Source organism: Passer domesticus, chromosome Z (assembly GCF_036417665.1).
Source record: "Passer domesticus isolate bPasDom1 chromosome Z, bPasDom1.hap1, whole genome shotgun sequence".
NCBI lineage: Eukaryota > Metazoa > Chordata > Aves > Passeriformes > Passeridae > Passer > Passer domesticus.
Genome location: NC_087512.1, coordinates 17,591,141 through 17,604,623, shown reverse-complemented (window position 1 = coordinate 17,604,623; position 13,483 = coordinate 17,591,141). Strand labels below are relative to the sequence as shown.

General features: G+C 39.2%; 1 protein-coding gene across 5 annotated transcripts in view; it reads right to left on the bottom strand.

Annotated features, from left to right (window-relative positions):
- ITGA2 (integrin subunit alpha 2) overlaps window positions 1-13,483 on the bottom strand; it is a 66,508-nt gene that overhangs the window by 31,951 nt on the left and 21,074 nt on the right. For 4 of the 5 annotated variants that reach the window (XR_010353750.1, XM_064404935.1, XM_064404937.1 and 1 more), the window contains exons 3-9: window positions 8,422-8,531; window positions 7,420-7,511; window positions 3,792-3,906; window positions 3,269-3,396; window positions 1,937-2,085; window positions 988-1,138; window positions 389-554 (exon numbers count right to left, since the gene is read on the bottom strand). Coding sequence is in view for 4 of the 5 variants with exons in the window: in XM_064404935.1 (XP_064261005.1) it covers window positions 389-554; window positions 988-1,138; window positions 1,937-2,085; window positions 3,269-3,396; window positions 3,792-3,906; window positions 7,420-7,511; window positions 8,422-8,531 (911 nt within the window). In the remaining variant the exon portion in view is untranslated. The other variant, XM_064404938.1, reaches the window with a different exon arrangement.

Here is a 13,483-nt window from a genome sequence, read left to right as displayed (position 1 = left end):
GAATTTAAAAATAGCTTAGGATTCACACAGGTGAAGCTCATAAGCATAAAGACACCTTTATTCTTCTGGTATTAACAAATACATTTGGTTGCATATGAAAAAGCCCCCATGCCTGAAGCCCATGACACAACAGAAATTTTCATTAGCTGGGGAATTTTTCTCCAAACCTCATAGATTAACTTGAGGCTCAGGCTAATTAGGGGTGGAGTAGCTGGGGGAACACCTGTGAAAACCAGAGGCCACCTGAGAAGGGAGGAGCAGGGAGTAGCCTGCAGCTCCAGCTACCCCTCATTTTCCCAATACTGCACTAAACGGAAGCTAAATAAAATCCTAGGCTCATCAGCTAGGAGAATTGGATCTAATTTCTCAAAGACATCGAGTATTTTACCTTCTATACTAAAAATGCGTTCTCCAAGTGTTCCGGCTTCTTCCAGTAGTGCAGCCTCAGATGACACATTGAAGAAATACTTCTCTGTTGGGTGACTAGCAATTCCCTTGATTTCTTTAATTAAGTTTTTAGTATCAAGCTCATGCCTTATTAAGTATCCCAAAACCTTGTGTAAAGAAACAAACAAACAAACAACAAAATAAGAAAAGAGAGAGAGAGAGAGAGATCATGGTCCTACTCCATTTCTTCCTGTACTATTTTAGCAATTATTCTACATCGTTTAAAAAAAGTTACCTTTGTTCTTATTACTGAATTGCTTATTAGAGCTCAGTCCTATGCGAGAAACCATTCATACAGGAAAAGTACATAAGGCCTCACAAGGGAGAAAATCACTGAAGTTGCTCAGGCAATTCAATTACTTTTTCAGCCAGTGAAAAGACCAGTATTTCCCTCAGAGGATTAATTTGACTTTGTTTCAGTCTCACCAATGTAACAATGTGTGCATTACATACCACTTTTGTATAGAACTTGTACATGATACATACATAGCAAAACAATCTTTCAAACATGAAGTGATGTATAATTTCAGTATTACTTACAGCAATGCCAAATCTGGTTATATTGTCTTCATTGCATTTACCTATCACTGTTTTCAATTTGGAGCCATCATGTGATTCACCGTCTGTCACAACAACCATGACCTTTGTGGCTGTCGGGCGTCCTCCTGACTCAGCTGAGAAGGCATACTGTCTGTTATAAAACATTGGGTTTATCACACATCAATTCATCATGGATGGAATCCAGCACATTCACTGTAATGGATATGTCCATCACTGAATTAGAACAAGTTGCTTCTGTAGTGCATAAGAAATGTAACCAAAGAAGGCGAAAAAAAAAAAAAAGTAGGACTGAAAGGACTGGGTGGTGTTTCTGATAAAAATATAAATTCCAAGAAAAACGGTACATTTTTTTGGTACAAATATTTCTATACAAAAAGGGGGTTGTATCAGAACTATTAAAGTTTTATGACTCAAGGAATTGGTATTATCAACTTCATACAAAAATGGAACAGAATTAATAATAGGCATCTCAATAGTACTGCAAATATTGACTCCATTGACAGCTGAGCCTGTTCCTAAAGCCTGATCTGCAAACACAATTGTTACTGGGCCCACTGAATCCCTGGATAAACTTTTCTTCTTGCAGTGCTTTGTATCTTTCCCAAAACCTTGTCCGCTCTGTTTGACACACTGTCAGGTTTACAGATCTGTGACATAACAAGCAATTCTGTTGGGTGCTAGAATTCCTTTGGGGTAGAGTTGAACTCAATGGTTAACAATATGCTTTTCAGCAATTCTAGTTTATATATGCCTGTACCAGTCTGCATGGGACACTGTAAATGTACCTGATGGATTCTGCCTAGTGCTGGGAACCTACTCCAGATGCTCTGGGCACATGGACTTCCAGTGGGAATCAATTCCAAGATGTTTTCATTGCCATGTAAGGTAAGTTACAACAGTTGCGCAGTAGATCATCAATGCATCTCACCTTGCATTGTCAATGGCTTTGAAAGTATTAGTGAGATCTCCTCCCTTCTGAGACGTTTTCTCCATCGCTTTAACAACCTCATCCTTGGTTTGATATGTGTTCAAGTTGAATACTACTCGGGGATCATTAGCATACTGAATTAAACCCACCTATGCAATAAAAAAAATGGTGTCAGATTATGATGATTTACAATTAGTTACATAGAATCATGGTGCTTCCTTATGCATCAGGTTGGTGTAAAAGGTCTGCAAATGCACAGTTCTCTTTCAACACATATAAAACCAATTAACATTAACACATTTGAAAAGCAAAGAAAGCTAAAATGCTCTTTCACTTTGTATAATTTGTTATGGACTACTGTATGTTACTGCAAATGATCTGAAATAGTAGACATTAAATGTTTGCTTGGTTACTTCAGGAAGGGCTGATGGATAGCAATAATACAAGGAGCTCTCAGAAAAAAGAGAAAATAGCAATAATTGTACATGCTGACAGCACCTCAGTCTGATCTCTTCTAAGGAAGTCCTAGAGGTTAGTCACTTTACAGCACTGCAAACCCTACTTGTTTTTAATATATGTGAAGCTAAAGATGTAAGACAAAATGTACATTTAAAAGAAAGGCAAAAAAGAGAAGATGCTAATGGTGAGGTTCAGAAAGAACTGAGCAGGAAGCCTAGCTTTTAAGCACCTCACTTCCAAAGTAGCCCAAGGAAGAAGGCAGCCTTTGAGAGAGAGATTTCCAGTGCCCCAGTCTTTGTTCTCAGAACTGTTTAGGGAAAATGGACAACTGTAAAGACAGAAGCTATTTAAAACAAAAAAAAAGGCAATAAATTTGTCCTTACCATCATCAAATCAAAAGGAAAAAAAAAAACCCTCAAAGATCAGTGAGTAAACTGGCAGGAAAAGTTCCTGTTTTAAAGATGCAGCAGTTGGAAAGTAAGAGTTGTATGAAAAGTCCATTAAAAGTCTGTTCTACTTTTACCACATCCCCAAAGGCTATTTTCAATTACTTTTACACCTATTGTGTGAAAGAGATCTGACTCCCCTAGAAACAACATAGATCTCTATTTCAGTTAATTTAAATTTTGCACCAAATGACTAACATAGACCTCTATTTCAGTTAATTTAAACTTTGGATCAAATGACTAATCCCTTTTGAAATAGGATAACCATGAGATAAAACTCCCACCACTGAGTAGGATAACTGTGTAATCTGTGGCTTTGAGTGAGGTACTGTAGTTACACAAAATCACGCTTGGTTTCCTTTAGAATTGTTTGGTTTATGTTTTGTTTGGGTTTTTTTGGTCTTTCTCAAATATGTCTTTGACTTACCTGGGTCTTGTTAATGCCTATGTCTAAGCCTTGTACAAATTTTTTCAAAAACGCTCGCACTGCATCCCAGGGATAAATGCTGTTTGACTCATCACAAACCACCACAACATCTATAACAGAGGAACACTCTAAAACAAAAATAAGAAGTGGACATTAAACGCATTTGCAATCTCAGTATACTCCTCAGCCAAATCCAGAGGTGCATATTCACATAGGCAATATTTCAGATCAGGAGGCTTTGCTAGAATGAGGACTCAATAAGAGCATACGGAGGTTTTAAGCCTGCACTGGTGTGATGCCTCTGAATACAGAGGATTAAGACCATATTTACATCAGCATCAGATCACAATTCATCAGCCTTTACACACAGATCCCAGGATTTTGCTTGTAGCACATACTTTTTTTTTTTTTTTAAGAAATCAAAATGAACAGTCATCAGCACAGTTATCTCTTTATTTTCTTTGATAGGTTTGGTTTTGGTGGTTTTTTAAAAATTAAATGTATTTTGTACATGTTGCCTTACTTTGAACAGCTGGAGAAAAGCTTCTTAAGATCTCAAAACTTGGACTGATTTCAGAACAAACTCCTGTTGCATAGTATTGTCTTCCACACTGCTGTGCCCACAAGGGACCACAAGTCTTGAAAAAAAATAACAACAAAAAGAAACGATAAAAACAACAAATACACGTCTCACCATATCTATACACAAAACCGCCTCAAACAGGACGACAGGCGCATGGGACCAGCGAAGCTCTCTGGGGTTACGGGGCCAGCCAGCGCCGCCCTCTCACAGAGTTCCCCACGGAGAGGAATTCCTGCCGGCGCCCCGCGCTGCAGCGCCAACGGCGGCCGCCAGGTGGCGGCAGCGCCCCGCGCAGGCGGGAACCGGGGAAGGAACGGGAACCGGGGAACGGGAACCGGGAACCGGGGAACGGGAACCGGGGAACGGGCCCCTCCAAACCCTCGTCCCACCGGGAATTCACCTCGCATTCACGGGGTAAACCGCAGCATCTCCCGCCTGGCGGTGAGCACTCTCTCGGCTACACCAGCGGGAGAGGTCTGCCCCTGGGCGCGCATCCCCCCGGCTACGTGTTTGGGGGAAAATGACCCTGCTTCGCTGCTGGGAACCATCTCTGTGAACAGCCGTATTTCCTGCTGTCATTTAGGTTTTATACATCTTTATACGCACTGATATCAACCACGTATTAAGAGAGTGTGTTGCCGTGAGAATGTAGGGGGAGGTGTGTGTGTGTGTGGGTTGAGGTGGCGAGTTGGTGGGTGCATTTCCTTCTAAAGAGAAAACATTACAAACTCCAGGAAATAAATATAACCTCTACATAACCTCTCTCCAACCGGTCTGTGAGAAATTACAGTTTCCTTATATATACACTCTGGTTGCACCCACCTTTACTTAGGAAAAGAGGGACTTTTTCTCAAGAATACTAGAGGGCAGAAAAAAGTAATTAAATTCAAAAGTAAGTCGAAAATGAGCTAAATCACCCACTTGGTTTCCCAGTGAGAGACAACATCAAACTATCCTAAGATATTTGACCAGATGGCGGATTTTCTAGATGAGAAAGGAAGTATATCCACATTATCTGATCTTGAGATAAGTGCTTTTTTTAGCTGCTACATAAGGCATGGTTAGGTCTTACTGAAAAAGACAGATTTTTAGAGAGGCGAAAGGTACAAAATAAATCATCTACACAAAGCTGGAGGAGGGTTACTGGCCTTTAAAGTTATTTAAAGTTCTTTTTAGATCAGTCTTATTTGCCCATTTTCTAATTTTTTTTCTCTATTGGTGGTAGTTCAAAACTGTGATGTTGATCTTGGAGCAAAAAGCAAAAATTTTCTAATAATCTTTTTTGATCTTCAGAGGAACAAAAACGGGGGAAAATTAATGTTCTAGCATTGCTTAAGTCTGAAATTTAAGATGCATCATTACTGAAGGGGAGATCACATATCAAGATCAGATGAACTTGACAGGCAGAAAGTTATAAAGGGGTGGAGACTTGCCCTTCAGGACTAACATTAAGAAATGTGGGCATAAACTGGAAGGTCATTGAATGGAAGGGAGAGAAGCAGATGGATCAGGCACTGGATGGCTGCAGGGTGTCTGCAAGCATGCAGCCAGCATGCAAAGCAAATATGGCTTAAGGATGTGTGACAAGAAGCTGTTGAGTGGGGGAAATACCAAATATACTGTATAGTGCTTGGGAAGGACTCATGTGGAATACAGAAGAGACCTGGTCACTGATGTTTGAGAGAGACGTATTTTAAAAAGAACATTTCAGCCAAAAATCTCTGTATTTGTTTAGCAAGACAAAGGAGAAAGGTGGTTGTGGGCTGTCAAATAAAGAAGAGAGATTTTACATGCAGGGAGATGAGAGCTGCTTCTTTCAACTAAAGGCACAGCACTGCCCAATAAACAAACTGATAAAAATATAGATGGGAAATCCAGAAAAACCTTGTTAACCGTCAGTGAAATTCTTCAGCACCTCTCCAACAGGATGAAGCATGCCTCAGAAAAATGTAATGAGCCTGTGGGAAATGACTGCCCTGCACTTAGAACACCTGTGGGAAGCAATCCCCTGGCATCAAACAGCCAAACCAGCAGGACTGGGAGCTGCAGCACAGACATGCCAGCCTGGATCACGCTCCCAAGCCAAAGAGCCCAGGGACTGAGCACGCAGCACAGACTGGGGCAGGCAGATGGAGGCTGAGAGAGGAGGAAGGAGAAAAGTGAGCTGGGAGGAGGAAATCCTGAAAAAACCCACAGAGCCCGTCACAGAGGCCAGCTCCCACAGACAAGAGTTCTGGAGCAAAGTCCCACCTGGAAGCAGCTTGCAAATATGAGCAGGCTGTCCATGCACGGGGTTCAATACCTGCCACAGCTAAACCATGGGGCTTTTGGTATTTGTTGAGGCGGAGTCACAGATAAGCACCTGTCTCCAGAACCTTGTTCTCCTTATGTAAAAAAAGAACTGCTGCTGATGAAAACGTGACTGTTTATGTCTTAGAATTCAACTGTTTTTGTTTTTTTTTTTTTTCTTTTTTAAATCCATGCAATTCAGAGAGAATCAATCAGTAACATGTGGATCAGGAAATACTTTTTAACTGAGAGAAGTTCAAATATTATTAGAAAGTACAAATTTCCCTGCATGAGATATTTTTAAATGCTGCAGTTACTCATAATGACAAAAAGTGGGTATGCACAGGACATTAACAGTAATTGAAAGTACTACTCAAGAGAGAGAATAAGATTTTTTAATCAAAGCCTTTTCAAGCCACAAGTCAAGAAAATTACTGTTGCTATACTTTTAAGTTATGAATAACTTTACTAATTCCAAGAGAACTTCTAGAAAGGTTGGAATTAGGCATACTTCTAAGTACTTCAGTAAAGTGAACTATAAGTTAATGAATATAATAAATACTTGAATACTTTTGTGATTAGGAAGATGCAACAAAAAATACAAAGGACAGCCTAGAGCTGTTCTCTCTGTGTTTTATTGTTTTACTTACGTACTGCACATGGCTACATCAAACTGAAATACACCTACACACCACGAGTTTTCATGCTTATGATTAGGATCATAAAAAGGCATGTTAAACAGGCATGCACTTCCTTTCAAGTCAGAATTCTGTTTTGCAAGCTCCAAGGACAGTGGTTTGTGAAATACACACCAAGAAAATGCATTCTCTTCCAAGCTCACTAACCAAATAAAACACATCACAAATCCAAGGGATTAGAAATACTGATATCTCAGGAGAAGAGTGCCTGTGCAAGTGTGAATGATAGAGCAGAGATTATATAAAGTCAGTTGAAAGCACAATCAGAATTATACAAGACTGCCTTAAATGATTTAATGGTGGAAATATTCTTGCCTATATTGTCTGACTTAAATTACTGAGACATTAATTAGGATAAGATGTTTAGATAAACAACAAAGGAGAGACCTCACAATTTTTCCTGCATTAATGATGCATTTCACAATTGATTCTGGACCCTAGGTAATTGCAGTGGGATGTACTAATCCATGATGCATAATAAAATACATTTAACCTGGACTTATGAAAAAATGTGGAGAATTCTGGTTTCTTAATTCTCTTCAGAAGTTTCTGTGTGTACTGCATATGATCTTAATACATACCAAAAATCCTCCAGTTTTTGAGTTCTGTATCAGAGTCAAGCCAAGGTTCATGTCCTTTTTAATTTCAGTCACATTTGGAATATTTATTAAAGCTGAAATAAAATTAAATTAAGTAATGACAGAATAATAAATAAGATGTAGAAACAATTTACTAGGTTAGAATTCGTTCCAAAAACTTGATTTTTCATAATCTAAGGTGCCTTTTCCTAATGGTTGCATGCAATTCTGAGACAAAAGAAACAAAAGCCAATCTTTGGGGGGAAAAAAAAGCTAACCGTCAAATACAGACATCAATTAAGGATGGCCATTTAGAGTATCTGCCCTCAAGAGAGCTGAAGGCAAAAGAGAGGAAGAAAAAAAATCTACCTATTGCATGTTTTTGGCAGGCTGAATAGCTGCAGCTGAGTAGCTACTGTTACATTCCTCAGGACACCAGACTCCTCTGATCCAGTATCAGGCTTTAGACGAAAAAACTGGAAGGGGCAGTGGAGGGCAGAAATTATCTGCACCACAAATAAACACAGAGGAGGCATCTCAGCACACCCTGCTGCCACATATTTTCACTATATCCAGACCTGAGCTCCATTTGATAGCTAGCTTGCAAGCACAGACACACACCCCTATCTGGTTTAGGGAGGATAGGGAGAGGCACCCGCCCTGGATGCTAGCATGGAGCCCTGTGCCCACCAGCCACTGGCTTTGGGACCCACAGTGCTCCTGCCCCTTGGCTGGAGGGCAAAGACCCCAGGTGCTCCAGTGGGTGAAACAAACCCCAGTGCCTCCAGCAGCTGGCACCACCTGGCCTGAGTCCAGTGGCAGGCACCAATTTTTGCTCAGACAGACATGTCTCATCAGCACTGAGGCCTTGCAGCACACACATGCCTTCACAGAATCTGAGATTATGCAGACAGATAGTTATGTAAAGTTTTAATAAGGTGGATTTGCTTCGTACAAACACAAGGGAAAACTGAACAAGTGCAGCAAGACACTGTTAGAACGTACCTTGTAAATTCAATTTTTTACATGTGCTTTTGGACACACCAACAGGACATGCATATATATCTCCAGTTCTATTTGCAGGATAGCCACTCCAGGGGGAACCAACCAACAACCTAAAGGAAAAGGAATTTCATTATGTCCTTAACGATACTGAAAAAGTTCAGCAGCAGCATTGCATGGCACACTGTAGGTAACAGGTAGAGAGGCTTTCAAGAGCATCCAAAGCATTCAGGTGTAGAAGTCTTCTCCAGAACAGTCCAGAAGCTTTACTTGCATGGCAATACACTGCACTAGATTCATCAGGGACAGTTTTGGTGGAGAAGAAGAATGGGAGAGCCTTTGGGGCTCTCATTTCATTTGCCTCCAACACGTGTACCTTTTTAGAGGTGACATTATGTCATAGGTCAGAATAAATACAGTGACAGTACTTATATAGACACATAAAAATGTAGAAATATATATGTTGGGGATCAAGATACATATTAAGTCTTGTTCTATCAGTTAATGGCTAACTGATTCCTTTTAGGTTATTCTTTTAACTGATAAGAAGCATTTTCTACAGGATCTGCTCAGCAACAATAAAACCCTTATGTCTGAGCTTGAGCACTACCACACCTTGATAACACTGAGTCAGAAAGAAAATACTGCAGGTGGTAACAATATCTGCTGCATAAATTCTGTAATCCTGAACAAGAAAGTTAATACTATGATAATTCTGCCTGCAACACAAAGTGATTTATGTTCTCTGACTCATTTGTTCATCTGCCATAAGGTTTCCCCCCAACATCTGCTCCTCAAAACTCTTCATTTTTATCTGAAAGCTTTCACAAAACTGTTTAGTTCACCTTCTTGGAATACTGTTTAAGAACACCTATCTTCCATCAAAAGTCTCTAAATGATGATCTCAATGGCTATTAAAAATAAAGCAGATTATTGAAAAGCAGGGACTGTGGTTATATGCTCCAGCAGCAATATGACTTTATTTTCAAACAGAACAATCCATGGTAATAAGCAGTCCATTTTGGAGACTGTACAAAGACAAGCAATGGGGCCCCAATTGAATTCAATTAGAAATCATATCTTTTTGGTCCGTCAATAGGTTGTTTAAAGCAAAATTCTCTAAAATGTTATAGATAGCTAACACAAATATACCTTGTGCTATAAAAAAAATTGTGAAATTATTACATTTTAAAGCAATTTTTGTATATATATCATATTAACTTCCTAGGGATCATCTGATTTTACTGCTGTGATGTTAGTTTGAATAAAATGGTTATGACAAAAAGTTTTAGATGCACATGAAAGAGTTTTAGACCTTTCTCGTTTGCTCAGAGAAAATACTGATAAACTGCAGTTTCCTTTTTAAGTTTATTTCACCTCAATTAAACACAAATAACATTATTTCATCAGTGCAGCTGGGGTTTGGTTTCAGATTCTCTTTCTTGTGCACATGGACATTTAAAAAATGCCATCTCCTTCTCAATTACCATGTTGGAAAAGGGTGATCATGCAGGCAGCAGGAACAGGACTTTGTGTACTTCTCGCATCTCTAAATATGCAACTTAGCTTCATAGAAACACCTCTCTCTATCAAAACAATTGTAGTAGCTGTGAGGAGGCCTCTGATTTTCTTGTTGTTTTATGAGTGTTTCTGAGCCTTTTCAGCACAGTGAAAAGCAGAACTGCCACTGCTCAGGACCAAGTAAATAGAGCTCATAAGCAGTGACTGCACTGGTCATGTGCCAACAGATAACATAATCTGCAAATACTTGCAGTGACACAGAGGGCTGGAGCTGGTCAATGGTGGGAGGAAGAAGGAGGAAGACATGGTGTTACACTCTCCCACCTTGCTAGGTACTACTGAGTTGGGTATGGGCATAAAATGCTAACTGGGCTGATGGGAGAGAAGGCTTAGGAGTTTTTGTGGAAAGAGGAAACAGCTTTAAAATGAACAGCAACACTGTGTGTGCAATATCTGAAACTGGAACAGCTTTCCAGCATTAACTGTCAAGCTGAACATTGCACTGTGTACATTTATAAACACTTGCATTTTTTTTTCTAAGTTTCCCAGAAGACAAACATATTTCAGAGTCCTTGCAGGATGACAGCTACTGTTCAGAGAATGGCCTTGTATCTTTGAAATACCCACAGCAACTACTTCCATCTAGTCATGAAACTCACTGTGAATCTCTGTGCTGTGCTGGCACAGCTCTGCAGCCACAGGTTTTCCTGAGAGCCCAGAGCGCACAGTTTCACTCACAAGAAGAGTGAGTGAGAACGAGAAGAGGAACAGAAGCATGCGTGAGCACTAGCTGACCCCAAATCCAAGCCTAACTCCAAGCTATTTCCAAGCTCTACTGGCATAGAGACAAAAATTATCCCTGCTCCAGCATATATTTGCTAAAAAGCTGTTCTCTCCTTTTCAGCATGCATACTTTTGCTCATTCCATGGGCATTATTTGCCTCCCAATTTCCCTGCCCTCAACATTAACTGCAGTCCAGACATCCACTTATACCAAGGAACTATAACTTGTCAAACTTGATATTCACAAAATAATTTTACTCTTGCTACCCCTGAAACTAACCTTGGGGTTGCTGCATGGTACAAACAGGAAAATGTAAGACAAAACAAGATGAACTCTTCTCATTTTAAATCCAGATTTAAATCTATGCCAAATAAAGAAATTTAATTTTGTCTTTCATTTGTCTTGCACTCTTCACAGTTTACTGGGACTTATTAATTTATTTTTCTGTATTCCTTAATTTGCAGTCTGTGAATCTCAATGTCATACCTATAGTGCAGGCCAAAAAATGCCACTCCATACATAGAATTCACACTTAGAACTGTAACTGATTGTGATTTCAGAAATGAACAGAGCTATTAAACCCGTTGCATTATTTGACTTAACTAGTCTGTCACCAATACATGCCTGAGAAAAAATTATTAACTGACTTATGCCAAGCTTAGCCCTCTACTTTGCCAGCCTTAAAGGCTCTAGGAAGTAACATAATTTCTATTTCTTTTGTATTCTTTGCCTTACTTAATATTTAATATCAGCCTTAATCTACATAAGAAATCAGAAAGTCCTACTTGCCTTTCAAAATTAACATAAACCATTACAGTAGGGAGTTACACAACACTGCTCTGGGAAAATGCATGTGTATCTTTCTGAAACATCAGAAGTGAAGACAGCAAGGGAGTATCTGGCTAGCATCCTGCTAACTACAATTTTTTTTTACTGTAATTAGACAGGATACATGAGACAAAGCAAAACGGAATATATGAGGAAAGAATGCAAAAAAGCAGTACTAAAATACTTGAAATTGCTTGTTTCCAAATAAACTGCATCATGTATAATGTATTAATTAAGGCTCCTTTCCAGCTATGAGTTAAATATTTATTTTTACAAAACTTCTTTTTGTGTCCGTGCAGACCATCTTTACGAAATACTATAGTGAGTATAATGTAATATTGCTACTGATGTTATTATTCATCTCCTAATCATGCTCCAACACTGTATACAAAGCAATGGCACTAGGAAGTCAAATGAAGTTCAGCAGCAATGCCTTACCACACAAGCTGCAGGAGTGGCAGATCAAAGTGCAACAGGAATTATTTCTGGGAAATTACACCATGACAAAGCTAGTAATCAGCAAACCGTGATGTAGCAGAAAGCAAAATCAGAATTCATAGTAAAGGGCTGAATTCCCAGCTGTTGTCAGAGCATGTTTTGTATTTTCTGGTTTCTTTACTTTTTTTTCCCTCCTCATGTATTTGCTTTTTATTGTGTTGTGTTTTGTTTTCTAAACACAAAGATGGCTAATAGGAAAATAAGAGTAGAAAGAGCCTCTTAGATCATCTGGCCTTTTTCCTACAATTACAGGAAGTGGTGAGTAGATATGAAGACCAGAAAACTCTTCACGGTCATAGATGCTTCTCTGCACACACTAAAGCACTTCTCACCATCTAAAACTTTTGATCCTTTCAACAAGAATCAGAAGTTCAAAAACAACAGTAAGCTATGGCAAGAGAGTGTGAGTGACAAACTCAGAAGTCCTAGAAAAAAAGCAGCCAGAACTTCTCCAAGCACAAAAAGGGCAAACTGTGGTGCATGCAGTTAGGGAAAACAAAACTGGGTAAAGAACTCAGCTTTAGCAGTGGTTCTGGCACTGAAAAGACATATCTGCAACAATGACAGCTTCTGTTAGGAGAAAAAAAAAATCAAAAAATTGCTCTCATCAAAAGAAATGGCCTTCCTCATTAAAATCTGCTTCAATAGAAGTTCACAAAGAAATGTGTCTTTTTGGCAAAATATCTTATTGGTCTGAAGAGGCCGCACAAAACATGAGGAGAGAAGGCCACTATATTTGGTGACCAGTGAGCAGTAGGCAATGATTTTTAAAACTACTTTAGGTGGTTTTAAGATGCACCAGTAGTGCACTGTATATTGTGTCATTACTGACATGTGAGATGAAACAAAATATTTTAAGACAAAATCCCACAATATAAATTCAAAACCAAAATAATTTTTAAAATTGCAAATTCTAAGCACACAGACACAGCTGAACATATGTCTGAAGACACATGTGTGTAGGAAAAAGCATTTCACAGCTATCTACAACTACTTCGATCTTCCTCACCTGAGACAGCTATAAAACCAACTTTCAGCATGGAGGAGTAAATATGGTTATCTCTGAAGAGTGTACTGTCAGATGCTCAGGGAATGCACATTCAAGATGAACTTGACAGAGTGCAATCTGACTTTCTAAAATATTATATTTATAAAATAACAGAAATTTTGGTTTTCATTTAAGATTCAAATGCAGATGACCTCTTGACAGGGAGAACCACAGCATAAACTGAATGATGTTTCTGTGGTTGCTAATCACTTGTGTGGTAAACTGCTTTTCTAATTGATGAGCTCCTGTTTTAAAATTCTGACCAGCAACTGTGAAAAGCTTGAGCTGTGCTTGACTTGCAAGTTTGTCCTTATTTATGAGCATCACATGCCATCAAGGCTCATCAATGCACAGCATTGATATCCAGTTATCCTGGATAGTCTGTT